Source organism: Triturus cristatus, chromosome 9, assembly GCF_964204655.1.
Source record: "Triturus cristatus chromosome 9, aTriCri1.1, whole genome shotgun sequence".
Taxonomy (NCBI): Eukaryota; Metazoa; Chordata; class Amphibia; order Caudata; family Salamandridae; genus Triturus; species Triturus cristatus.
Genome location: NC_140592.1, coordinates 1,293,775,805 through 1,293,803,567, shown reverse-complemented (window position 1 = coordinate 1,293,803,567; position 27,763 = coordinate 1,293,775,805). Strand labels below are relative to the sequence as shown.

The 27,763-nt window shown below is 46.5% G+C and overlaps 1 protein-coding gene across 1 annotated transcript in view; it reads left to right on the top strand.

The window, feature by feature from the left end:
* The window catches only part of LOC146799808 (complement C2-like), a 96,393-nt gene extending 70,419 nt beyond the window's left edge, over positions 1–25,974 (top strand). Inside the window, exons 2-3 of the mRNA XM_085628109.1 lie at positions 20,040–20,089; positions 25,716–25,974. Coding sequence (XP_085484235.1) covers positions 20,040–20,089; positions 25,716–25,913 — 248 coding nt within the window. The 3' untranslated portion in view covers positions 25,914–25,974. The remainder of the gene's footprint in view (positions 1–20,039; positions 20,090–25,715) is intronic.
* The last annotated feature ends 1,789 nt before the right edge of the window (positions 25,975–27,763 follow it).

Sequence of the window (27,763 nt, the reverse complement as noted above, 5' to 3'; positions counted from 1 at the left end):
TAATTTATTTCAGTGAGATGAGCTTTTTTAATTAGGGGATTTATTTTCTATTATCTGTATTGATTTGTTTTAAAAAATGCATCTATATTGTTTATAACAGTTGGTATACTGTTCATTTCACGTCAACACCTTTATATGCAGCTACTTTTACACCAGTATTTCTGTAATAATATACTTTTGTGTATATATTTTGAAATATTACTGGCACTACCCACCATCCACTAAGGGTGCTTCTTTATTGTACATTACTGCTTGCTATTCTGATTCAGGCATGTGAATCTATGAAAGATACCCGAATACTGGATAAGAAATAAGTTGCGTACCTGTAACTGCAGTTATCCAGTATCGGTATCTTTCAGAGATTCACATGGAACCCACCCTCCTCCCCGGAGAGGCTCCCCTTACATTCCAGTATTACTATCCACACGTGTGCTGGAAAATTTGAGGGACTCAGCCTCTCTTGGGGAAGTTTCTAGAGGGTACTGGTTACTGGTTGGTTGTATTCAAGTTTGGTCCTTTTTTAGAAAAGGAGATAGATAGGCTATTAAATGCACGGTTTCCTCCGTGATTGTCTATGAAGTTCTTTTATTACTGCTGTATTTATATTGCCCTGGGACCCCCACTTCGAGGACGGGGAATGATTCAAGCATGTGAATCTATGAAAGATACCAATACTGGAGAACTGCACTTACAGGTAAGTAACTTATTTCTTCCCTTGGTTTTTGCTGTTTCCATGTGTGCTGCCTTGTGCAGCACACATATAAACAGAAAATTGCTTATGATTGTTTATGTCCAGGAAGGTGCCCCTTCCTGCACATAAACAATCATTTAAAAAAAAAAAAATGCAATTTTGCAACTTATATGTGTGCAGCATTAAGCAGCACACATAGAAGTTACAAAACGGCATTTTAAGATTGTTTATGTGCAGGAAGGGGGACCTTCCTGCACATAAACAATTTTCCCCTCAACACAGTCACCCTTGCACTATGGTGTAGTGCAAGGGTGCCTACGTTGGCGCTAGGCAGCTAAAGCTAGCGCCAGTGCAGAGGGAAACGCAGGGCAGCAATATATTCTAGTAAATATGGTGCAGCCATGTGTTTCTAAAGTAAGGAAGCGTGTCGTTACCCTTCTTGGCTTAACGACACTTCGTCACTTTATTGTAAATATGCTTCAGAGAGTCTTAAGGTCAGGCAGACCCTTTTGTGACACTTTTGTCATGAAGTCCCGCCCGCGGAGGACCCAAAGAGTATCCTCTAAGCTCTGCATGTATATATCTATATGGGAAACTGAGCATACTTGCAAACTGGTGGTGACTGCACTGCACTTAGGCCCTAATAATACTACTCCTGAATAAAGCATAGAAATGGGAGGGGTGGGGGCACCAGGGAAGAGAGTCTGGGAGCAGCAATGTCTATAGTTTCGTCCAAGGCATATATGAAATATAGGCACGCACTCACTCGATTGGAAACCTGCTCTGCAGCCCCGCTTTGACGGTGCTGGCAAAGCCTTTTGTGAAGTTGGATTTAAGTCCTAAGAATTCGACTAAGAAGGTGTACTTGGCCAATTAGGCGCTCTAACTATGTTTCCCAGTCACCTTCTGCATCGCTGTGCTATTAAGTACGTACGTAATTTGTTGCATCATGAAATAAACAATGAAGTTCTACATTCGTAACTAAGCACAAATAAGACACAATGATGAAAAAAATATTCCAAATCTAAAAGTCATTTGACAGCCTCGATGTTTTGCAAATCAAACTTCATCACCGAGAGCATGATGCATCATTATTGACATCAAATCAGTAATAACCGTTAAGAAAGTGAAGCATTTCAATTCAGCTTTGATTCCCTTCCTTAATTCCCCTAATAAAATTAATTAATACCAAAAAGCTGTTAACAAAATATTTCATGCCCAAGGAGCTGCTGTGCCATGCCTCTTCACAGTATGTAAAAGACAAGCATTTGCAATGCAATAGGTCTCGCATTATAAAAGTGTGAGCAGTTTGCATTGCTAATAATAATGCAACACTAGCTATTGGCATTGTAAATGATAATGGCAATTATTTATGTGTTTGTTTTATAAAATAGATAAAAAAGGCATGGTCATGAACAATGCCAATAGCTTTAACTCGTGTAACTGCGAGACCTATTGCATTGCAAATGGTTGTTAAACATAAATCGTCTGGAGGAGGGGCGCGCTCCCCAAATTCCCTTGAGATGTTTGAGGCTCTCACAAAGCTCACTACAGTTCGGGGCTCCTATTACACTCGTGGTTCTTAATTCGGAGGGAGGTGTGCAGTAGAGATGGAGGGAGAAAGGGTGGTGTGAGGTGGAGAAAAGGAGAGTTGGAGAAAGCATGGAGTTAGTAGAACACTAGGAAAATTGAGACTTGAAGAGCGGACGAGCCAGTTGAACAGGAGGAGGAAAATAAAAGGTGACATAAAAAAAAGCAGAAAAAATTCACAGAAACTAGAGGCAGAGGTCAGCGGCAAGATGCGGAGAAAAGGCGGGGGAGGAGCTATAGGTAAACTAGTGTGGGGGGAGGGGGTGGAGAAGATAGGATTAATTTTCAGAGAGTCTTGAGTCATGTCTGAGTTTGGTTAAGGAACACATTGATTGGAAAATACAATTTATTTCAATACTGTTATTTTTCACCTTTTAACGATGTTTAAACTGCAGGAAAGCAATGCTGGGGAAGGGGGGGGGTCGAGGGTTCTTATAACGTTAATGGCTGTGACTCATGGCTCGGAAATCTGCGCGAGGCTGTCAACTGCAATACACGGGCTTATGTGGTCAGTCTGACGGATGGAGCCCGGCCTGCCCTGCGAGGTTGAGCCCCATCCATATCCCGAGTAACAAGGACGTGATAACAAGCAGGAAGTGGGATAAGGGAGGGGGTGGCAAATGGTGTGCACTTTCGCCGATAGGGTTCAAATGAGAAATGTCAACAACGCGAGGGGGACGGGGTCCATGCTTTTGGTGTGCACGTGAACGTCTGCTCCTGCGGTGGGGCCCCGCTCTGGAGTTTCTTGTAAAGACGCCTTGGAACATTACACCACATGTTGCAGAGTCTGACCGGAGGGTCAGCCACATATCTGTGTCATCAAAACACATCAATCCCTCTAATGTAAAACGCGATTTGAAAGCGCAAACAAATGAGAAACGGGGGCTATGGGTAGAATGGATTTTGGTGGCCCTTCTGGCCAAACATGTGTATGGTTGGGAATTACATTGTACGCTTCCCCTCGACCATTCTTCTTTAATGACTTCACACCTCTTCAGGTACGGATACGCGCTGACTAGATGTAACACGCTTCTAGGCTCCTACGCGGTCCGAATATTGCAAAGGGTACCCACATTTACAGCAATTGATATCCCAATGTGACGTACGGTGGGCGTGTGATGTATATTGCACGTTGCTATATATATTTGCTGCCTAAAAAACCAGGCTATGGGCGCTAACTAAAGCTGACACTGTTTTCAAACTCATTATAAATGCCAATAATTCTTTAAGTATTTCCAGCAAGGATCTCTTTAAATACGGGCTGCACAGCCTGACTACTTGCGCCGACATTAACTACCAACCCATTTCGGGAATGGTAACAAATAAAGGATTTAGACAGTACATTAAGAGGAAAAAAAATTCAAAAAACACAGGCACACATATATACTCGAGAATGAATTAAGTGCCCAGATGTCGAGTTTACTGGATTTGTAGTACGTCACATCCTTGGTGAGGGTTGCCATGTATACACTGTGTGTGGGCGAAGCTTGAGATGGAAAACTAGAAGTACCGGTACTCTGTTTCAGAGTACCTACTTTTTTTTGAGAAGTGCCTGTATTTTCAAACTAAAAGTATTAAGCCTCTCTTGAGAAGCGCAGCTACTGCCCGTCTCAAAATAGAAAAGTGCCGGGACTCGGTACCGGACAGTACCGGCCCATTTAAAGCACTGTGGGCGCAGTTTGCAATGCTGGTCGAGACCTAATGAATGTGTCAGCCTGTAACGTAATTGGTGCTCATGGCGTGCTTCAGTGGAATGCAGCTTTGTGTGGCTGTGTGTGTTTCATTGCAATTTAACACCAATGTGGAAAGGGCAACACATTTTATTAGGAAGATGTCTGCCACATGTTAATAAGTGCTGGGACTCGGTACCGGACAGTACTGGCCCATTTAAAGCACTGGTATGGGCGCAGTTTGCAATGCTGGTCGAGACCTAATGACTGTGTCAGCCTGTAACGTAACTGGTGCTCATGTAAAGCGCTCTGATACCTTCGGGAGTAGTTCGCGCTATATAAAACTCCACAAGATAAAAAAAAAAATCAGTTTCTAGGAATTAAATGCCCAGATGTCGAGTTTACTGGATTTGTAGTACATCACATCCTTGCCAGAAAAGGTTGGTAAATGTGTTTCTCTATATCACATATATACTCGAACAAATTAAATGCCCAGATGTCGAGTTTACTGGATTTGTAGTATGTCACATCCTTGGTGAGGGTTGCCATGTATACACTGTGTGTGGGCGAAGCTTGAGATGGAAAACTAGAAGTACCGGTACTCTGTTTCAGAGTACCTACTTTTTTTTGAGAAGTGCCTGTATTTTCAAATTAAAAGTATTAAGCCTCTCTTGAGAAGCGCAGCTACTGCCGGTCTCAAAATAGAAAAGTGCCGGGACTCGGTACCGGACAGTACCGGCCCATTTAAAGCACTGGTGTGGGCGCAGTTTGCAATGCTGGTCGAGACCTAATGACTGTGTCAGCCTATAATGTAACTGGTGCTCATGTAAAGCGCTCTGATAGTAGTTTGCGCTATATAAAACTCCACAAGATAAAAAAAAAAATCAGTTTCTAGGAATTAAATGCCCAGATGTCGAGTTTACTGGATTTGTAGTACGTCACATCCACACGTGCTGAAGACAAAGTTGAATGGAAGCACAAGCGATTATCCTTACCGTTTGTCTGATCGTGCCTTTACATTTATTTACATGCGTTAGAGGACACGCGCTGTAGATGATATGAAATGAAAGTACAAGCGATAATCCTTCACGCTTGGCTGCATGCTGTTAGTTGAAGATGGGTAAGACTTCCCTTAAAATCGGAACAAGCGCGTATGAATCAAGGCTCAGCAAAATAAAAGAAAATCAAAGGCGGTAAAAGGCTTGAAAAGTTTGTAGCGGCGAAAGTGAAAGTAATCGAGCAGAGCATCAAAGGGCTGGGTGAGAAGGGAGGGGGGAATGCAAGGGTCAAAGCGGCTAAAGTGAAAGAATTCTATAGAGAAGGGAGGGGGGAGTGGGAGCAGCTGTGCACGTGCATGTGATCGTGCACTCAAGGTTTAGGCCAGCCAAAAGACTGTGGGTAGCACTTTGAAAATCCCACATACAAAATGTCTCTTCGAGCCTTTGGCTCAGCGAGACCTAAAAAAGCCTCAGCCACGTGTCAACGTCATCATTCAATATAGCAGAAGAATCTGATGACGCAATGATCAATCATCATTCATTCATTCATCAGTACTGCCTCCATCAACTGCACAGAGCCTCTTAAGTTAAACAAGCCTATCCTGCCTGCACACAATTGCGAATCGCCAGTCTAATGAAAGATGAACTTCTCTGTTCAGGTTGTAACCCTTTGCAACAACAAATAACGTGTCAAATGTCTCATTGTTGTGTTTACAAAATTTACATATATGGGTCAGTGTTGAATTTGTCCAGATTTGCCAAACTACCCCAAACTGAAAAGGCTAAACCATAGCTTCATAAGTTTGCAAACATTAGAAAGTGGATCTAGCATACACCACTGCAACTTTCATTAATCTAACAGTTTATTACTAAATTGGAATATTTTTTACAGTCAAATGTATTAAGATCCAAAACATAGGGTTGGGTTTTTAGCTGGCTAGACAAAAAGCCTTGTGTCAATCCTGAATGCCATCCATGTCTGTGATAGACATGAAGGCCCAGATGTACACAGCTTCCCGTTTGCATTTCATAAATAACGACTCCATAGGAATCGCTATTTAAGAAATGCAAAAGGATATGTACTAAATTTGCGATTCCCTAATAGTGATTCCTACAAAGTAGGAATCGTGGAGCGTGGCTTGGGTAATCCTCATGGCAGATGTCTTTTAGACGCACTCCTTCCCACCAAACCCAAAATCCGACAAAATCCGCCTTCATTCCCCATCGGAAGGACTGAAAGACAGTTAGTCCTAAGGCAGAACCTCTGGTTTGGTGCCAGGGTGCCAGGTACACTTTGGTGCCAGGGAGGTGGCACATCAGGGCAACAAGAGAAACCGTGGCCTGGTTGCCTGGTTGCCGAGGCCTGCGCTGCCCTGGGGCTGCTCAGTGGGCGTGGGAGGCGAGAGCTAAAAGCGTGGCCTGGGCCGGGTGGATGCTGGGAAATGTGTCACCCGACCAGACTCCTAGAGGTGAGATCGCAAGATCTGGAGCACTGAGGAGGTGCAGCTGATCTGCGGTCCCGCTCATCGCAGCCTCGACGCGGTGGGGCTGCCGCTGGTAGAGTCGGCCTGCCGACGGCCCCCGAAGGTCCCACGAGTGAGGAGGGCACCTCGCCGGTAAGCTAAACCCAGACCATATTGTCTGCAGAATCGGACGAGGCTCTCCGCCCCCTGAAGACTTGAGCGGGGGCCTGACACCTTCCTTGAACGGCGGCCTGGTGGACGCAGGGTGGGTCTGTGGCGTGGGACCAGATCCTGCGACACCGAATGTGAAGCGGTGTTCCGCTCCTCCCGAGGTGCGGTGGATGCTTGGGGCCAGATCTTAGACTAGGTGGGTGCCTCATCAGCAGCTTCTGTCCTGACCACATTGCCCATAAAATAGGACGGGGCCCTCTGACCTTGATGACTCAGACAGGGGCCCAGTACCTCCTTTGATTCATGGCCTGGCTGAGTGCGAGACCAGCTCCTAGCACATCAAGTGTGCAACAGGGCTTTGCTCCTTCTGAGGTTTGGTGGGAGACTGGGGCTAGATCCTGGACTGGATCTCTGTTGTGGGGACACCCGAAGCCCTGCTTGGCTAGGTGATATTCATAGACCCCCCACCCTCCTAAATACACTAAGGAGGGACTGGCAATCCCGGAGCCTGCATCAGCCTGTAGACACACAGGTGGGAGCTGTGGGCTGGGGGTCCGGCGAGTATGGTCCTATTAGGAGGTCAGCTTGGCAGTCCATCCTGGGCTGCGGAGGCAGCCGAGCTAGGCCGGGTGCGGCTTGTGGCTGGGGCGGCCTGTTTCCGTGAGGTCTCACACTGATACCTAAACGGACCTGTTATGGGGTCACTCCTGTTGTGCGGCAGAGAGATAGGCAACGCTCAGCCCTGGGCCACATTCCCAACAGTCATGATCCCGGACAACGCTGCCCTGCCCGCTGCGATAACCCAGGCCTGTGACACACTAGACGCAAAAATCAGTGCTGTCGGCTCAGAAGTCTCCTTCCTAGGACAAGACCTCAGAAAAGCCATTGACCGCATTACTGAAGCTGAAACCATGGTGTCATCCTTTGAGGATAAGGGCGCAACTTTGCAACAGAAGGTCAACAAACTCACAGTAGTGGCGCAGGAGCTGGCCTTTCGAGTGGAGGAAGCAGAGGGCCACTCCCGGAGAAACAATCTATGCCTTATTGGATTTCCAGAGGGCTGTGAAGGCACCCCTAAGGAATGCTTCCTCACGCAATTGCTGAAATCCATCTTGCCAGAAGACTCCCTGTTCCCATGCTTCATCGTGGAGTGGGCCCACCGGGCACTGACAAGGAAGTCTTCCCTGGAAGAACGCGCCCGACCGGTCACAGCCAAACTATGAACCGGGACACTATTCTCCAATTCGCCTGGGATCACAGGGATAAATTACTTTACAACTCCCATGCCATCCTGTGCTTCCCCGACTACACCCGACTTGTTCAGGAACAATGACAGTCATTTGCTGCATCTAAGCGCCGGCTCCGTGTTCTAAACATTCAGTACATGCTATTATATCCAGCACAAACTAGAGTCATCTATAAATCGAAATTTTTATTCTTTGATACTCCGGAGGAGACTCTCGCATAGACTGAGGAAGTTGTTCACCTTAAGCCGCACACCCCGCCTCCACTGGAATCCGACTCCTCACAAGGCACTCATAGAAATCATCTGAAAAAGTCCACTCGAAGAGACGGCACAGATCGAGATCCAACTGGTGCTCCCAGACACAGGGCGAGGAGTCCTGACCACAGTGGAGTCATTGCTGACACCCTGCCACAGGCTCCTGATACAGACATTCATCTGTCCAGACGACATGGTCCGCACGTGGAACACTACCAGGCTCGGGGGTCTCTTATTGGCACCTCCTACATGCCCTGAACAATTATTGTTAATGACATTAGGAAGTTGGGGAACCATTGACGGCAGCATCCCGGGGTCCCCTGTTGGGGCCCCAGGAGTCCCATAGCCGCGACAGATACTTCATGTTGGTGGAAGTATTGGGGTGAGGGGAGGGTAATGTATTTGGTTATAAAAATGTTTACACAGTTTAGACACAGTCACACAGATATAGTTGTTTCTCCGCACACACTCCGCATCTGGCATCCCCCCTGACATATAGATGGCCAGGAATACCACCAACTCTCTATTCAGGAAGGCTTAACATCATGACTTGGAATGTATGTGGGGTCCTGGACAAAATCAAGGGGGGGGGGCAGTCCTAAGGCAAGCCAAACGACCGGAGGCAGATATCCCCCTCCTGCAAGAAACGCACATGATGGGCAACAAAGCACCATGCCTCGCCCGCTGCGGATACGACCAAGTCTATCCTTTGGAGTTTATTCGTGGGTCATGTGGTATAGTTATCTTTATACATCATGGGGTTCCCTACAGCCTCTCCAAAATCTGGTCTGACCCCGGTGGGCGATACACTATTGTAACGGGTACACTGTATGGGGAAATACTGACAATGGCAGCTTTTATGCCCCACCTCCCCTAGGACAAACTTTTGTTGATAGGGTCACCCGCCTTTGGAGGGGACTCCCGGACGGTATTTCAGTAATGGGTGGTGACTGGAATGATTCTACAGCGACCATTGATCGTTGGCGGGAGAGAGGCCTGGGTCCCCAAAGCGGAGAATCTAAACTGCACCACCTGGCCTCTAGTTTGGGGTGGTCAGACACATGGCGAGCGTACCACCCCACTTTCCTCTCAGCAGTACACGGATCACTTTCCAGATTAGACTATTTATTGCTGCCTCTTACCTATATCCACAGGGCCTCGTCTGTCTCCATTCTGCCCCGGGGTCTCTCAGACCATTCCCCTGACACACTAAAGTTGCTTATAGGGTCTCACAAAACCCTCTTCAGGTGGCGTATTTCACCTTGGCACCTGTGTGACTCAACATACCAAACCACCCTTCGGCAGGAGATTACAAATTATTTAGACTCTAATATCAACACTGCCCCCTCATACACAATATTATGGGAGGCCCTCAAGCTCACAATCCGAGGTATTGATATCATCTACCGCGCAGGGGAAAAGCACCGCCGCCTTGTACAGGTGGTGGACTTGGAGAATCGCCAGCCCTCACTAGAGGCCAAGGTGAGGGAGGGTAAGGGTCCCGAAGCAAAGTGCTGCCTCCTCCTTGCACAACAACAATTGCACCAGTTACTCACTAATGAAGCCCAAGACGTGTGGCAAGCGACCCAATGCAGAATTCATCAGTAGGGGGATAAATCGAGCAAGATGCTACATCGCCTTTGTCAGGCAGCACAGTCACCCGCTCAGGTGCCCGTACTGTGAAACACGAAAGGGACCCTATGTTCCACCCCAAGCTCCGTCGCTCAAGCGTTTGCATCCTACTACTCGTCCCTATATGCTAAAAAGGAAATTATGTCATCAGATCCAATTAGAGAATTCCTAAGGGATACACCACCTAAAGCACAACCTGATCAAATCCATGACCAACTCGATACACCAATGACATTAGAAGAACTGGGCATGGTACTGTCGGGCATACGCACTGGGTCCTAATGGATTCCCAAGTGTATTTTTTACGATCTCATATGTCCCTACTGGGTCCACACCTCCTTAATGTACTCCATGAAGCCTTGGAAAAACGCATTCTTCCCCCGGACTGGCGTCATGCTGAAATTGTGGTGTTGCTCAAACCTGGGCGCCCTCCCAAGGAACCCTCCTCGTACCACCCAATTTCTCTTTTAAACTTTGAATCTAAACTTCTGGGCAAGGCGCTCGCAGATCGCCTGCAAGCACATATCCACAAGCTCGTTCAACCGGACCAAGCAGGCTTCATGCCTTACAGATCCACCCGACACAACATCAGGCGAGTCCATAATGCTATTGAGAAAGCTCCAGAACTCGGTCGCCCTGCGACCCTTTTGCTAGCCGACACTGATAAGGCATTTGACTCCCTCAGTTGGGACTACCTTTTTCAGCTCGAGCATTTAATTTTGGGACGCGCTTTCTCTCATATATACAACTCCTCTACACTGATCTCTTAGCCTCTGTCCGGGTGGTGGGAGTGCGATCAGGGCACTGTCCAATTGACTGGGGTACAAGACAGGGCTGCCCACTTTACCCACTGCTATTTGTTTTGGCTATAGAACCAATAACAACATGGGTAAGGCAAGACCCCTTGGTGCGGGGATATGATTGGTCAGCAGAGGCATGCAACGGGATTGCATTATATGTAGACAATGTGTTGTTTTTCCTCACAGACCCCAGATTCTCTGGCCAAAGAATCCTACAGATACTCCGTATGTTTGGGGAAACTTCGGGTCTTAGAACTAACCCGGCGAAGTCGGTGTTGTTCCTAGTTTGCGGAGACCAGGGAAGAGGTACATGAGCGACTCAATTGTCCAACGCCACAGAGGGTTTCAATACTTAGGCATATTTATCTCACCAAGCCCTATGATATCTTTGTCCCATAACATCCGTCCACTGCTTTCCCCTCTCCGAGACGAAATGAAGGGTTGGTCACCCCTGCCCCTATCCCTGTATGGGCGGTCTGCCATTTTCAAAATGGTTTCTCTACCACGCATATTATACTGTCTTCAAAATTATTCTTATGATATCCCACATTCCTGTTTGCAAATGGGTTACCACCAACTTGAAATTGGTGGTATCTACAAATGTTTTTTGACCGCATTCCTACATCCCAGTGTGACTTGCTACTAGGAAGGGACGCCCTTAACATGACCCATCCTAATGGCGAGTCGGTAGTAGGTTTCCGACTCGCAAAATAGGGTCGGTACATGCCAAAAAGCATTTTACCAATCGCAAACAGCCCATGTTTGCGAATGTTAAAATGTTTTGTACATCTGCCAGAAAAAGCCATGGGTTCCTCTGGGCTTAGGCCCCCCCAGAAGCACCCCAAATATCCTAGAGCACATGTAAGTGCACAGGCATATGTGCGCTTCATGTCACATTAAAAAATGCATTGTACATGGTTACCATCAACTTCAAGTCGATGGTAATAGCGTAGCCTAAATGCCCGATTCGCATTTAGGAAATGCTACATACATTGGTAGAAGTCACAATTTGCAATCATGTTTGGTCCTCTGTACATCTGAAAAGACCATTTAGCATTTCTTTTTCTTTTGTGTTCAATATATTTTTTTTTTTTTTTTTTTTTTTTTTGAAAACCTTTATTGACATTTCAAGCAATTACACATATGGGCCTACAACCCCCGGGGCCGGCCGCTAAACAATCAGAATAACAGAAAGCAGGGCTATCACAGTCAGTACCTCGGGGAGCAAAATCTCGACACTAGCATACTCCCAGTCTCTGACCAGCCCAGGTAGGAGACCAGGATAATAAAGGTTTACATTTTATAATAGAAGAGGATGGAAGGATCAGGTGCCAAACAGTTTCCCAGCAGCGAAAAATGGCAGGCAGAACGATGAACGTAAACAATACACAGCAGTCTATCTAAGCAATGGCGCTGAAACAGTAAGTTCAGGATGTGGAGGAATGACACGGCCATTTGCGCCTGCAACCCCCTGCCCCAAGACCCAGGAAACTCCACGGAAATTATGGCACTCCGGAAACAGCAGTGATTAACAACAAAGGAGTACTACCATGCTGATCCCAGAAAAAGACAAAGAAGAGTAAGAGAAGAAAAGGAGGCCATAGAAAAAGGAGGTGAAAGACTAAAGGATCCCCCCCCCCAACCCCCCACCCTGCACCTCTGCAGATGAGTACGGCCCCCCCCCCCCAGCAGTGTGCCTGTCGCCCCGGAACCAGACCCGAAATATAGAAGAACAGTGAAAAGAAGTGGGAAAGGAGCCCCCACCAGACGGGGGGGTAGAGAGAGTATTAATAAACTGGAGGAGGGCCTGCAAAACACGCCCCCGGTTTCTCCCTCCCGCACCACACGGTTTCCCATAAAGCATACAATAAAGAACACAAAATCGACCCTGTCAAAGAGGAGTAAGGAGCATTACGCACTTGGTACACTAACAATTATGCCATGAGAGCACACAACTCCCGAGCCCGCCCGCCTAGTAGGTGACCACCTCGGAAGGGTCAGCATCATCCTTGGCCACTCTTTGCAAACCCACCCATGCATTCCCCCCATCCCAGTGCCATGTCCAATGTTACCAGGAAGAGAAGTGTCCAATAAAACTCAGGAAGCGACACACACAGGTAGGGTAGAGGGCTCTGAAGATCGACACAGTCAGCTCTAGGGAGGATCGTCTTTCCCGATGCCGAGCCAGGATTTACGCTGCACACCAGGCCCAGGAAGGCGGAATCTGCCAGGGCGGGCGACCGTTGCTTGGACGTTGCCTGGGTCGTCGGAGACCGCGCGCGGGACAAGGCCACCCCCCCCCCCGCTCAGGTCCGAAACCTCCGGGACAGACCAAATCCACAGCCAGCTGATCGCACGTTAATATACTGTCCGGAGAGTCCAGGTGTGCACTATTCACAGGGGCGGCCACGACACTGTCCCCCCCGTGCGCGGCGTGAGAAGTCCCAGTGTACCTGGGGATAGGCAGGCGGCAACTGTTCCGACGCTGATGTCACTCCATCGAGCTTGCTCCCCAACACCCAGGCTCCGTGAATCAGGGTGGAGTGAAGGGCACCGAGAGCCTCGAGAAGGTCACCGTACCCCAGTACAGCTCCCGGCGCTCGCTCCGCTACGCTCCTCAGAGTCACACCCTCCCAATCCTGCTGCGACCCAGTGTACAGGATGGTGGACTCTGGCATACCAAAATGGCCGCTGGGTAGGTCCATCCCAGATCGGGACCGGGGCTCAGACACAAGCGCCTCGGGTTCCATGGCACTGGTAACTGGGTTCCGAGGGCAGGCAAGCAATGTGTCCGGTGCGTGGTCACGGGCCACAGTCGTCCCCACCACGGACCAGCGCCCGCGAAGATCCGGGAGCAGCCCGCAAGAATCGGGACAAGTTACGGGCGGCGTCCGGGCCGCTCACCGGCGAAGGCCGAAGCAATCACCGGAGAGTCCTGTAGTTGCCACCTCAGGCACGCACTCGTTCAGCTACGCTTAGTGGTAGGAGCGACCACGGCGAAGCGCAGTCCGACATTCGCACCACTCCGGCAGTCCGACCCCACCCAGTCACCAAAGGCCGTTGTTGTTGCACTGCCGCCCGGCCACGGCGTTCACTCGAGATCCTGGCTCCGGGGCTGCACAGGCCGCAAACTTCAGACGGACATTTCTCCGGCGGTACCGCTGCCAGAAACTTCGGGGTCACACGGCCGGTTGCCGCTCGCGTTCACCAACACGGGTAGATAGCGCAGGCTAAGGATCTCGTGCAGGATATCTGTGCGGGGTGTGGAGGTTCACGGAGCCGGGAGCCTACGCTGCCGTCCCGGTCGCCATCTTGCCTCCTCCCCATGTGTTCAATATATTTTATTAAATTTTCATAATAGGCACAAAAACAAGAGACAATACATAAAATATTACCGAAAAAATACCCAATTACAATTGAAAGATAATGAAAAAAGCTAGTCATTAAGATACAATGGGTAAATACAATAAACATAATATATATACCAAGAAAAACAAAAATGGGGAAAGAAAAGGAGCAAAAATAAAACTACACAGAAATTAGAAGAAAATGAAGCTACTATAATATAAAAACTAGATTAATGTAATAAGAATTAACTACTGAAATAAATACGTACTTAAGAAGATAAATATACATCAACAGGTTTCCAAAAAGAATGATAAGAAATAGAATTATGATTAATGCCATTCAAAGATAATTGCGCTCCTCTTCTAGTAAAGTTACCCATGACCACCAAACATGAACAGATAAAAATGAAACGTCTTTCCAACAAGTTGTAATGGATTTAAAAGCTGCTGATAATAGAAAATTCCTGTTTGCAAATGGGTTACCACCAACTTGAAATTGGTGGTATCTACAAATGTTTTTTGACCGCATTCCTACATCCCAGTGTGACTTGCTACTAGGAAGGGACGCCCTTAACATGACCCATCCTAATGGCGAGTCGGTAGTAGGTTTCCGACTCGCAAAATAGGGTCGGTACATGCCAAAAAGCATTTTACCAATCGCAAACAGCCCATGTTTGCGAATGTTAAAATGTTTTGTACATCTGCCAGAAAAAGCCATGGGTTCCTCTGGGCTTAGGCCCCCCCAGAAGCACCCCAAATATCCTAGAGCACATGTAAGTGCACAGGCATATGTGCGCTTCATGTCACATTAAAAAATGCATTGTACATGGTTACCATCAACTTCAAGTCGATGGTAATAGCGTAGCCTAAATGCCCGATTCGCATTTAGGAAATGCTACATACATTGGTAGAAGTCACAATTTGCAATCATGTTTGGTCCTCTGTACATCTGAAAAGACCATTTAGCATTTCTTTTTCTTTTGTGTTCAATATATTTTTTTTTTTTTTTTTTTTTTTTTTGAAAACCTTTATTGACATTTCAAGCAATTACACATATGGGCCTACAACCCCCGGGGCCGGCCGCTAAACAATCAGAATAACAGAAAGCAGGGCTATCACAGTCAGTACCTCGGGGAGCAAGATCTCGACACTAGCATACTCCCAGTCTCTGAACAGCCCAGGTAGGAGACCAGGATAATAAAGGTTTACATTTTATAATAGAAGAGGATGGAAGGATCAGGTGCCAAACAGTTTCCCAGCAGCGAAAAATGGCAGGCAGAACGATGAACGTAAACAATACACAGCAGTCTATCTAAGCAATGGCGCTGAAACAGTAAGTTCAGGATGTGGAGGAATGACACGGCCATTTGCGCCTGCAACCCCCTGCCCCAAGACCCAGGAAACTCCACGGAAATTATGGCACTCCGGAAACAGCAGTGATTAACAACAAAGGAGTACTACCATGCTGATCCCAGAAAAAGACAAAGAAGAGTAAGAGAAGAAAAGGAGGCCATAGAAAAAGGAGGTGAAAGACTAAAGGATCCCCCCCCCAACCCCCCACCCTGCACCTCTGCAGATGAGTACGGCCCCCCCCCCCAGCAGTGTGCCTGTCGCCCCGGAACCAGACCCGAAATATAGAAGAACAGAGAAAAGAAGTGGGAAAGGAGCCCCCACCAGACGGGGGGGTAGAGAGAGTATTAATAAACTGGAGGAGGGCCTGCAAAACACGCCCCCGGTTTCTCCCTCCCGCACCACACGGTTTCCCATAAAGCATACAATAAAGAACACAAAATCGACCCTGTCAAAGAGGAGTAAGGAGCATTACGCACTTGGTACACTAACAATTATGCCATGAGAGCACACAACTCCCGAGCCCGCCCGCCTAGTAGGTGACCACCTCGGAAGGGTCAGCATCATCCTTGGCCACTCTTTGCAAACCCACCCATGCATTCCCCCCATCCCAGTGCCATGTCCAATGTTACCAGGAAGAGAAGTGTCCAATAAAACTCAGGAAGCGACACACACAGGTAGGGTAGAGGGCTCTGAAGATCGACACAGTCAGCTCTAGGGAGGATCGTCTTTCCCGATGCCGAGCCAGGATTTACGCTGCACACCAGGCCCAGGAAGGCGGAATCAGCCAGGGCGGGCGACCGTTGCTTGGACGTTGCCTGGGTCGTCGGAGACCGCGCGCGGGACAAGGCCACCCCCCCCCCGCTCAGGTCCGAAACCTCCGGGACAGACCAAATCCACAGCCAGCTGATCGCACGTTAATATACTGTCCGGAGAGTCCAGGTGTGCACTATTCACAGGGGCGGCCACGACACTGTCCCCCCCGTGCGCGGCGTGAGAAGTCCCAGTGTACCTGGGGATAGGCAGGCGGCAACTGTTCCGACGCTGATGTCACTCCATCGAGCTTGCTCCCCAACACCCAGGCTCCGTGAATCAGGGTGGAGTGAAGGGCACCGAGAGCCTCGAGAAGGTCACCGTACCCCAGTACAGCTCCCGGCGCTCGCTCCGCTACGCTCCTCAGAGTCACACCCTCCCAATCCTGCTGCGACCCAGTGTACAGGATGGTGGACTCTGGCATACCAAAATGGCCGCTGGGTAGGTCCATCCCAGATCGGGACCGGGGCTCAGACACAAGCGCCTCGGGTTCCATGGCACTGGTAACTGGGTTCCGAGGGCAGGCAAGCAATGTGTCCGGTGCGTGGTCACGGGCCACAGTCGTCCCCACCACGGACCAGCGCCCGCGAAGATCCGGGAGCAGCCCGCAAGAATCGGGACAAGTTACGGGCGGCGTCCGGGCCGCTCACCGGCGAAGGCCGAAGCAATCACCGGAGAGTCCTGTAGTTGCCACCTCAGGCACGCACTCGTTCAGCTACGCTTAGTGGTAGGAGCGACCACGGCGAAGCGCAGTCCGACATTCGCACCACTCCGGCAGTCCGACCCCACCCAGTCACCAAAGGCCGTTGTTGTTGCACTGCCGCCCGGCCACGGCGTTCACTCGAGATCCTGGCTCCGGGGCTGCACAGGCCGCAAACTTCAGACGGACATTTCTCCGGCGGTACCGCTGCCAGAAACTTCGGGGTCACACGGCCGGTTGCCGCTCGCGTTCACCAACACGGGTAGATAGCGCAGGCTAAGGATCTCGTGCAGGATATCTGTGCGGGGTGCGGAGGTTCACGGAGCCGGGAGCCTACGCTGCCGTCCCGGTCGCCATCTTGGCTCCTCCCCATGTGTTCAATATATTTTATTAAATTTTCATAATAGGCACAAAAACAAGAGACAATACATAAAATATTACCGAAAAAATACCCAATTACAATTGAAAGATAATGAAAAAAGCTAGTCATTAAGATACAATGGGTAAATACAATAAACATAATATATATACCAAGAAAAACAAAAATGGGGAAAGAAAAGGAGCAAAAATAAAACTACACAGAAATTAGAAGAAAATGAAGCTACTACAATATAAAAACTAGATTAATGTAATAAGAATTAACTACTGAAATAAATACGTACTTAAGAAGATAAATATACATCAACAGGTTTCCAAAAAGAATGATAAGAAATAGAATTATGATTAATGCCATTCAAAGATAATTGCGCTCCTCTTCTAGTAAAGTTACCCATGACCACCAAACATGAACAGATAAAAATGAAACGTCTTTCCAACAAGTTGTAATGGATTTAAAAGCTGCTGATAATAGAAAATTGAAAAGTTTACCTTCCAAATCATTTAGATTTTGCAAGAGAACAACAGATTTGCAGATTAACAGTTTAAATGAGATATCATCATGAATAGTAAGTACTAAGAAAAAAGAGAAAGAAGAAGATTACGAAGGGGAGACATAAATAAAGAAAGAGAATGAAAAATAGTGGCTCCAGAAACAAGTGGAAAGGAGGGAATAGATAAAAAAGAAAACAAACAAAACATGAAAAAATTACAAACATGAAACATTAATGACAGGAATGAAACGCACACACGCTTTACAAGCATGACCGGAACCGTTGGAGCCCTATGATAAAATAAACCATTCATTTGTCAGAATATACGTAATAGCAATATTCAAGTAGCAGAGTCATGAGTATCCATTGAGTGCTGTAAATGTTGATCCAGAAAGAGTCTTAGTTCTTGAGGACGATGGAAAGATTTAGAGAAGTTATCTTTCCAAATACGCATTGTGGATGGATCAAAAAGTCCATATTTGAAACCAAGACTTCTTAGTTGAGGACGAAGAGGAGTGAATTCCTTGCGAATTGCAACAGTCTCCTTAGCAAAATCTTGGTGGATAAATATTGTATTTCCATTGACTATCAAGGAAGGAAGTTCTTGTGCTGCTTTTCTAATTAAGACCAAATGTTGGTGACGGAGAACTTTAAAGATCATTTGTCGAGGCTTTGTGTGATGAGGGTTGCGATGAGAAGGAATCCTGTGTGACTTATCAATTTCGAATTTTTCTGGAAATTTGGGGGCAGATTTATGTTGCACTTGCGCCACTTTTGCGCCGCCGTTGCGTCACTTTTGTGACGCAGCAGCGGCGCAAATCCTGCGACATGGTGCGGGGTATTTACAACGTGACGCATCTGGGAGATGCGTCACGTTGTAAAGCCCTGCGCCACATGTAGGCGTTCCAGGGCAGGTGGGGGCGTTCCGGCGCAGGAACGCCTCCTAAAAGTGGCTGAGTGAAATCTACAAGATTTCACTCAGTCACTTTTAGGCCCATGCTGCGTCAAAACCCTGCGGCTGCTTGAAGCAGGCGTAAGGATTGACGCAGCATTGTAAAGATAGGGCCCCCCAGATCATTGCTGGAGCTGCGTCGCGCTTGCAACGCAACTCCAGCAATGCGCCACTTTTCGGCACAGATGCGTCACGCATCTCTGCCGTTTTTGCCCCATGGTGCGCCGCATTATAAATGCGGCGCATCCATGGTGGCGCAGCTGTGGCGCATAATAACTGGCGCATCCCTGCTGATATGCAGGGATGCGCCAGTCGTCATAAATCTGCCCCTTGATGTTTAGGAGGCCATGAATCAAATGTTCTAAATATAATCTGCAACTAGAACCTTCAACATCTTCCGGTAAATTGAAAATGCGTAAGTTATATTGTCTGTTACGATTTTCCATATCTAAAAGGAGCGCAGAGGTAGGTGAAATTTTCGCCACAAGTGGAGTAAAAGCTTCTATTTTAACTTTATTATCTTGTTTTTTAATTGAATTATCAGAGATTTTCATTGACAAACTAGCCATATCTTTGTGTACGTTTTTAATCTCTGATGCAATTGTATCAGTATTAGCATGAAGTGCCTGAATTTCATCAAGAATCAAAGTTATAGAAGGTTCGGTTGACTCCACCACTTTAGATTTGACAGGAGGAGGTGAAACTTGCTGTCTCCTTTTATTATGAAGAGAATGAATATTTTTGTTTTCCATTTTCTCGTAGAAAGAATTAAATTTGTATAGCAATGTGACGTATAGGAGAAGATAAAGTATTGTCTGAGAAAAAGCCTGAAAATGATTGGTGCAGCAGCTAAAATAGGCTGTGGGAGTGGTTAGGCCCAAGCCAGGCCCTCTCTTGAGCTCTTACTCCGCCCCCCTGACAGACAAGCTGGGCAATACCTTGATGCAGAGCTGGGTGCTGGAGCCTGAAGGTAGAAAACACTGCTTCCGCAGGCCAAAAACACTGGAAACACTTCACAGCACAGGTAATGGCTTTATACACACAGCGACCTCTAAATGGACATATTTCAGACAGAAATTCGTCGTTATTATGCTAAAAACGGGCGAAAACGTGCTGGAGCTCACCGGAAGGCAGCTATCTTCAATCGCGTCTCCGATTTAGCATTTCTTAACCAGCAGAAATAGTGATTCGGCCCGTTGAGAAATGCTAATTGGCTTCGTACATCTGGGCCTTAGTGGCAGTGAAAGAATCAACCTGCCTTGTAGAAGGGACTGTAGACTGGCCATCTGTGGACTGCAAATTATATTTCAGGACACAAAAAGTTAATTGCCACCATAGGGATTAGTGCTGTCCCCACACTTCTGTGCACCGCAAGAGCAAAGAGAAACAAAAGTTATTTGTCATTTCTATTTTTGCCTCCTGCTTTACAAGAACGAAATGTTGATAAAATGCAATTGGGCATTTACGTTTTATATTTTTCTTCACTCCCTAGGTGAATCTGGAGGAGCAGTTTACATCACAAAGACATTTCGAAATTACCAGGTTTGTGTCTGGCTTGAAAATTGTGCTTTGCCAGAGGCGCCCATTCCTGTCCATGAGAGGAGTGGGTCCCCTTTCATTGCTCCTCCCTTTCATTTCTTCCCCTGGCCCTGGATGTTAGCATTTAAAGTAGCCATGCTTTTTCAGTCCCTAGTGTGCACGAGAGGTCAGTATCCTGCTCCACTCTCACCTGGTCATCTCTTTCAAGAAATGTCTTCACCCGACAAAACTGAGGGCCAGATGTACGACCATTGATGTTTGCGACTCACAAATTGCACTAAATTGTGTGTCGCAAACATCAATGTACAACTTTGTCAGAGACTTTGTTTGCATATTAATGAGGCTGTCGCAATTTGCGACCCAATTGGGAATGGCTGACACTCCCAGTGATGGTGGCTTGCTGGAGTCAGTCATTTTTTAAAATGCAGCCTGTTTTCCTTAAAGGAAAACAGGATGCATTTTTTAAAAAAAACACGTTTTTGTTTCAATTTTTAAGGGCAGGTAGTGGTCCCTGGGACCACTGCCGGCTCTAAAAAAAATGTTTGCACCCCATTCACAAAGGGAAAGGGATCCCCTGGCGACCCCTTCCCGTTTGCTAATGGTTTACCACCCTCTTGAAGAGGGTGGTAAACTAAAAGTGTTTTGTGATCTCAAATGCGGTCGCAAAATATTCTTACATAGGGTTCGGAGTTGCTATTAGGAAGGGAACGCCCCTTCCTAATAGCGAATCGCAAACCCTATTTTGTGAGTCGCTATTACATTAGCGACTCGCCAAATATGGTTGGTACATGTGCAACCGTTATTTGCGGTCGCAAAAGGGAAAAATGCCCCTCTGCGACCGTAAAAAACGTCATACATCTGGCCCAAAACCTAGTCTTACATGCCTTTAGCATTTCCGGTCACCTCATCTGTGGTCATCCTTGAAAAGATATTGGAGCCTTGAGGAATGGTTAGCTCAACTGGCCAGGATAGAACAGACTCTAAAAGCTGACGTAGCTTCTTCAGGGCACTCTACCTCCGAACTAGGTGATTGTTGATTTGTCGTTTTCATGGATAAGCACTCCCAATGGATGCAAGAGCATACAAGCTCGACTCAGCCCCAACAGTCAAGGCATATTGTGCTATCTGCTTCATGTATTCTCACCCCCGCCACCACCCTTTGCTGGCATTGGCAAGTCTCAAATGACCATCCAAAGACCTGGCAGACCCCTGTTTCTCCCACAAACCTCCCTGGCAGGTAATACCTGGAGGAACTTGTATGAGAAGCTATCTGGGTATAAGCACAGTGTGCGTTGTACTAATTACTGACGCAAAGTGTAAAACTGAGGGCATACACTGGCCCCTTAACGGCACAGAGCCTCGCTTCCATATTGATGCCATATAGTGGAGTCAGAACAAGGGTGTACCAGAATTCCATATGCAGCATTGTAGGACGGATTTATTCTAGACTTGAGCATCAACATTTTTTGCTTAAGCTTGTTCTTGTTTCAGTTGAAAACATTTTGAGGATCATGATTGTTGCATATTTATGTGAAAGAACAGCACATTTGGACAAGATCAGGATATGGAGCCTTGTGGCATCAGATTGACATTATTCTAGGGAAATATTATCAACATTTGTATTTGCTGTCCCTGTGCGCACTGCAAAGCACACACGTCTGTTTTAGATGATCTGCCTGCTTTCAGACTTACGTCTACTAAACTTAGCAACTAGATACGGAATCGGTTTCGCTACTCGACGTCCACAAAACGAATGAATCTTATCTCAACTTTACAATGAGAGGAACATTACCTAAACCATTAGGCCACATTACGAGGTTTTACATGTGGCTGGTGGCAAAGATGGCATGCTGTTCTGGTAGTTAAATTGAGGAACATGCTAGTGACGAACTTAGGATGACTAAAGTGAGATCTACGCTAGTTATGAGTGAGAAGTGTAGTATGTGTAGGAAACTAGTTGAGAAGTGGGTCAGTCAATCAATCAATCAGGAGTTTATATGGCGCGGCTCCTCACCCATGAGGGTCTCACAGTGTTGAGTGGGTGGGGGGCTGCTGATCTGTCTGGGAGCAGGGGTTCAATCGAAGAGCCAGGTCTTGAGATCCTTTCTGAATTGGGTCAGTGACGGGGATTGCTTGAGGTGGAGAAGCAGGGTATTCCAGATCATGGCGGCGAGATGGGAGAAAGATCTTCCTCCGGTTTTGGTCTTGTGGATCCGTCGGAGGGTGGCCAGAGTCAGTTGGGCGGAGCAAAGATGTCTGGAGGGTACGTGGAATGAGAAGGGGTGGTTCAGATATGCAGATCCTGTGTTGTGGAGAGGTTTGTAGGCTTGTGTGAGGAGCTTGAAGGTGATACTTTTGTTGACTGGAAGCCAGTGGAGTTCTCGAAGGTGTTTGGTAATGTGGCTGCAGCGGGGGATGTTGAGGACCAGTCTGGCTGTGGCGTTTTGAACATTCTGTAGTTTCTTGATGCGTCTCTGGGTGACGCTCGTGTTAGCGGCTTAGTTGAGATGTTTATTTCCATTAAAAAATCTCAACCAGGTGTCTAGACTAAAGAAACATTCAAGGTGATAAACATCACTGAAACAACAGATAAACTTGACGTGTTGTCCACTGACAAAGTTGATACATGGTCTTGGAGCCAAGTAAAAATAAAGTTTAGTAGTTAAACAGTGAAGCATTGCTTAGGGTCAGATGTGGTTAGAGAAGCGAGCTAGTTGTTAAATTACCAAGTGCTGTAGTGGCCAAGTTGAAATGGTGTCTAATAGAGAAGTGTAGATTTGCTTTAGTGACCAAGGTAAGATGTGCTCTGTTGACTAAGGCTAGACGAGTGAATGATTTGTTAATCTGCCATGTGCTCGTGGCCATGTTACTAGTTAGATTAAAAGGTGAATTATTGATTAAGTCGCGATGTGGTTAGAAAAGTGAGCTATTGGTTAAATTGCCATGCAGCCTAGTAGCCAAATTGAAATGTTGTTTAATGTATAAGTTGAGGCGTGGTCTAGTGAACAAGTTAAGATATCATTCTGTTGCCCCAATCTAGTGAAGTGATCTATTGGTTACACGGCAACGTGGTGTAGCAGCTGAAATGTGATCTAGTGGTTAAGGAGCAGATTTACAAGCCCCTTGCAACACTTTTGTGTCACTGTTGCGTCGCTTGTGTGACAGCGCGGCGGCTTAAACAATACGGCCAATTTACAATGTGACGCATCTAGGGAGATGAGTCACGCTGTAAAGCCCTGCGTCACATTTTACCTGCATCAGGTATCATGTATGCAGGGTGGGCGTTCCCACGCAGGAAAGCCTTGTAGAAGTGATGCAGTGAAATCTACAAGATTTCATTGCGCCAACTTCTAAGACACCACAGCGTCAAACCCTTACGCTTGCTGGAAGCAGGCGTAAGGAGTGCTGCAGTACAATAAGTATTGGCCTCAACATGCATTTCTGGAGTTGAGTCGTGCTTGCGACACAACTCCAGCAATGCTTGACTTTTGGGCCAACCGATGCGTCGGAATTTCTGACACATCTGTCAATCCTTGCGCCATGGTGCGCCGTATATGTAAATACGGCGCATCCTTGGTGGCGCAAGGGTATCGCAGGCTGGTGCAGGGAAACTGACGCATCTCTACAGATGCATCAGTTTCTTGTAAATCTTCCCGGCTTACTCAAACACTTGAGTTGCAATCCTAGCTTCCAAACAGTTTTTTTCTGCGCCAATCAATTTGATGCCAGTTGCTCCAGTTCCCCTATCTGTCTGTATTGAGGGCCCTTTGAAATCTAAGTAAATTAATTTGAATTTATGAAGAGCTCTATGCCCTAAGGCGTCAAGGCGCTGCCATCAGAAAGAAACAGCCACAAGAAGAGGATTTATGAGAGGGAATTCAACCAAGAAGGCCATATGGGCAGAAAGCCTAGCAATATGGATAGGGGGAATATTCCCCAACTTGTCAGCTGCAACAGAAAAGGTGAGGCCAACCCGTCTCATTTTTCGAGCCCTTGGAACAATCACCTTTTTCAAGGAAGAGAATCTCCGCTGCCTTTTAGGGGAGTACCATTGAGAAGCTAGCCTCAAGGCAAGAGATTCCTCTGGTGCAGTGCCCAATGGACCATGCATAAATCTTTAAACATCACCCGCTTCCTCATCGGAAGCCAGTGAAGAGAGCGCAAGCCCTCCCTCACTGACTGATGCTTGGGAATGTTCAGGATCAAACGGGCAGCAGCGTTTTGAATCATCTGAAGTTGACTCAGTGAGATTTTATTGCTATTCAAGTAAAGGGCATTACAGAAGTCTAGTCTAGAGGTACCTAACACAAAGACTACTGTAGTTCTGTGTTCCACAAGATTAAAAGAAAAGATTTTTTTCAAACTTTTAATAATTCAATAACGAGCACTTGTAGTCCTATTAACCTGAGTATGGAAAGTGAGCGCCTTATCAAAGATTACTCCAAGATTTGTAACAAAGGCAACAGATCTGAGCACCACAGCTCTGACCAGACCGAATGCTGAGGGCCAAACACCAGGATCGCAGTCGTCTCCGAATGAATTTTCAGCCAGTCTTCCTTCATCCAGGTCCCAATGTTCACCAAGCAAAGTTTAAAGTTTTCTGACACTGAAATCATATAGTCAGATAAGGAGACAAAAATCTGAGTATTATCAGCATATGACAACACTTGGAAACCAAATGACCTAACCAGAGCTGCCAACGGTGCCACATACAAATTAAACTAAGTCGGGCTGAGCGAGGCGGCTGAAGGGCTCAGTAAATCCAGTGCGGTATCCCACCACCAGCCTGCCACAAACGTTGTACCGGGCGAGAGGGAGATACCATGTGAAATGCTGCTGACAGATCAAGTATGGCTAGGATGGCGGTGTCACCCAGGTCCACATGATAACGAATGTTGTCTGCTGCAGCAACTAGGGCTGATTCAGAGCTATGTTCTCTACAGAAACCATTCTGTGAGGTGAAGGGTCCAACAGATTCTGTTTCAAAATAAACTCAACCAAAGTCTGATTAATGTGCCTTTCAAAACATTTGCCAGGACAGGCAGAAGGGAAATAGGTCGCAGATCTATTAAATCATCAGGTTCCCCATTCAGCTTCCTTTTGGTAGGAATTACAATAGCTTCTTGGAGAAACTCCTGTAGGAACTATCCAACTGTAGACTGTAGACTGCCTCAAGAAGGTAGTAATCAGATCAGGCCCCAGCTGAGGCACTTGGGGGAGGTGGGGGGGGGGGGAGACCAATCCTCTGGGGAACCTGATTTCAAATGCATAAGATCTTCATCTACGTATAGGATATGGGAGGAAAGGTAAACAATGCTGATGTAAAGCTCCAGCTAGAGAGCCACCTATGGATTTATTTGTTATGTTATGCAACAAAGGAATCCATTCTTGCTTATAAATGTATGTAACTAAGCAAGGGCATTTATGCAACACATGTACTGGGTACTGCCACTCACTGAGAGACCCACTGGAGAGGAGGTGGACACTAAATGTTGATCTGTGTATTGATTCTATTTGTAGACAACAACTGTGTTCATACAGGTGCAGTTAGGATGGTGAAAGCTGTGGTGACGCCAGATCGTTCGAAAGCTCCCTTTCTGTCATCAAGTCATTTTTCTTTGCTTTTCAGCTAGGTGCTATCAGCTGGGGCGTATATGATGCCTGTGAGCAAGATTCAGAGAGAAGACCACCCCCTAAGAATAATCGTGTGCCTCGTGATTTCCACATCAGCCTCTTCGAGGTGCATCCATGGCTAAAATACCAACTGAAGGATGACCTACCATTTCTTGATGATGTAGAGGCGAACCACAAGTGTCAGGAACACTAAAGAATTCTTTATACGTAACAAATGTGATGGCAGAATGGAGATAACATGCGTTAGTAGCATTCCCTGGGTATTTTCTATTTTGGTTTGGCTGTAGGATTTTAGGAGCCTAACCAATGCTTGTTTAATTATTTACAACACACTTTATTAGATTGTGTGCATGGCTACCTTTTCATTACTGTTTCAGGTGTCAATTTGGTTGGCATAAAATATACAATTACATTTTTATAAAGTTATTTCATATCTTTTCACTTCCTGAAATGTGGTATACTGCATGCATTATGTTAGGTTACTGAACACCTTCATGCATGTAGCAGCTTTGTTTTCTGCAACAAAGTTCAAAGTTCAGAATTGGGAGCTACTGTTTCTAAGGGTGTTGAGCCTCATTTGTCAAAGGACAGCTCTCCAGTTGGACTTACAGAAAAGTCTTCTGTCTGTCTGATATGACCCTCAAAGTTCATTCTAGAGAAAAATTGAATGTATAACAAGTCTGGAGTCTGACCGATAAGTACTTCTTCTGAATATAAGCTTTCAGTGACCTCACTTATATGTTTTGGAGCTTTACCCATTAGCCTATAGCCCTTTTGAATGTCCAAGTAAAATGGTGTAGCCCATCTATTATGCATATAGAGACTTAACATTTGACAGAATGTTTCCAGTGACCTCCAGTGACCATCTCGCATATCAAATCACTGGGATGAAAAGAACGCTCTCTCATTGCTAATAAACATTTAAAAAATACAGCATCTTGGTTTTTTTTTCTTGCATGAAGTGGAGGTTGGCGAGATGCCTAGTGTTGGGGTGGATGCTCTTTCCTTTACACCATGTACACATCCTATTTACTGTAATGTAGCAGAATATGCCAAGATAACCAATAGGCAAATCAAATACATTTGGAGGCCACAACTATGTAAGGAAGGGCACTGGAAGTTATCAGTTAGTATAGAACTACCCAGTGCTGCACAATTACCTATGTTTTAACCTCAAATCTGTTTAGTGACGCCTTGTATCCACGTCTGTCCTCCGGAAGAACATCTCTGTGGTCCCCTCTCTAGGGATGAAAAGCATAAAGCATCCCCCTACAACCTCTGCCAGCTGTTACCCCCTCACACACCACTGTGAGAAAATGGGGTGCATTATATGGTGTGGCTGTGCGACCTCACTGTGTAAATACACTTACCAGCTTTAGGACCATTATGTTCTATTTGTCAAACCTTCAGCTCAACCTTGGGTAGTTGTGGCTCTGAGCTGTATTTAAACAACTTCAAACCAATTGAAGAAGACATTGACAAGACACCAAAGAAATCCAATACCAATTTATAAAAATAGACTATAGTTTTTATGTATTTTAGATACCACATCAAAAAAGATCTGCCGGGGGTTCTGGAGATCTAGAATTTACAAGGTATAGTAAATCAAAGCTGTTCACTCAACCGCAAACATGCATTAGCAATTTCAACAAATGTAACACTTTGAAACCTTTTCACCAAAAAGTTCAGGCTAGCAGTAATGCGGTCACTTTAGGTGACCAACTCCAACAGGTAGCCAGTCAGAGGGACAATCAAGGTCCTTAGACACAGATACCTCTGCAGGTGAAGCAGTCCGTTCCAGGCACCTTTATCCTTTGCATGGTTTTCTTATGTTTACAAACGTATGCAATAAGATGGGTTATTTTACGGGCGATCAAAGGGCAGGCAGCTGTACCAACCTATGCTGCCCCGCCCACCTGATCAGCCAAGCACTGTGGGGAACCCAATCAGTGCTACACCTTTTGGTTGATCCTCCTCCGGATCACATGACCAGTTGGTCCCTTCTTACTCATGCCCTTTTCAGGGCGGAGCGTAGCAGGGCAA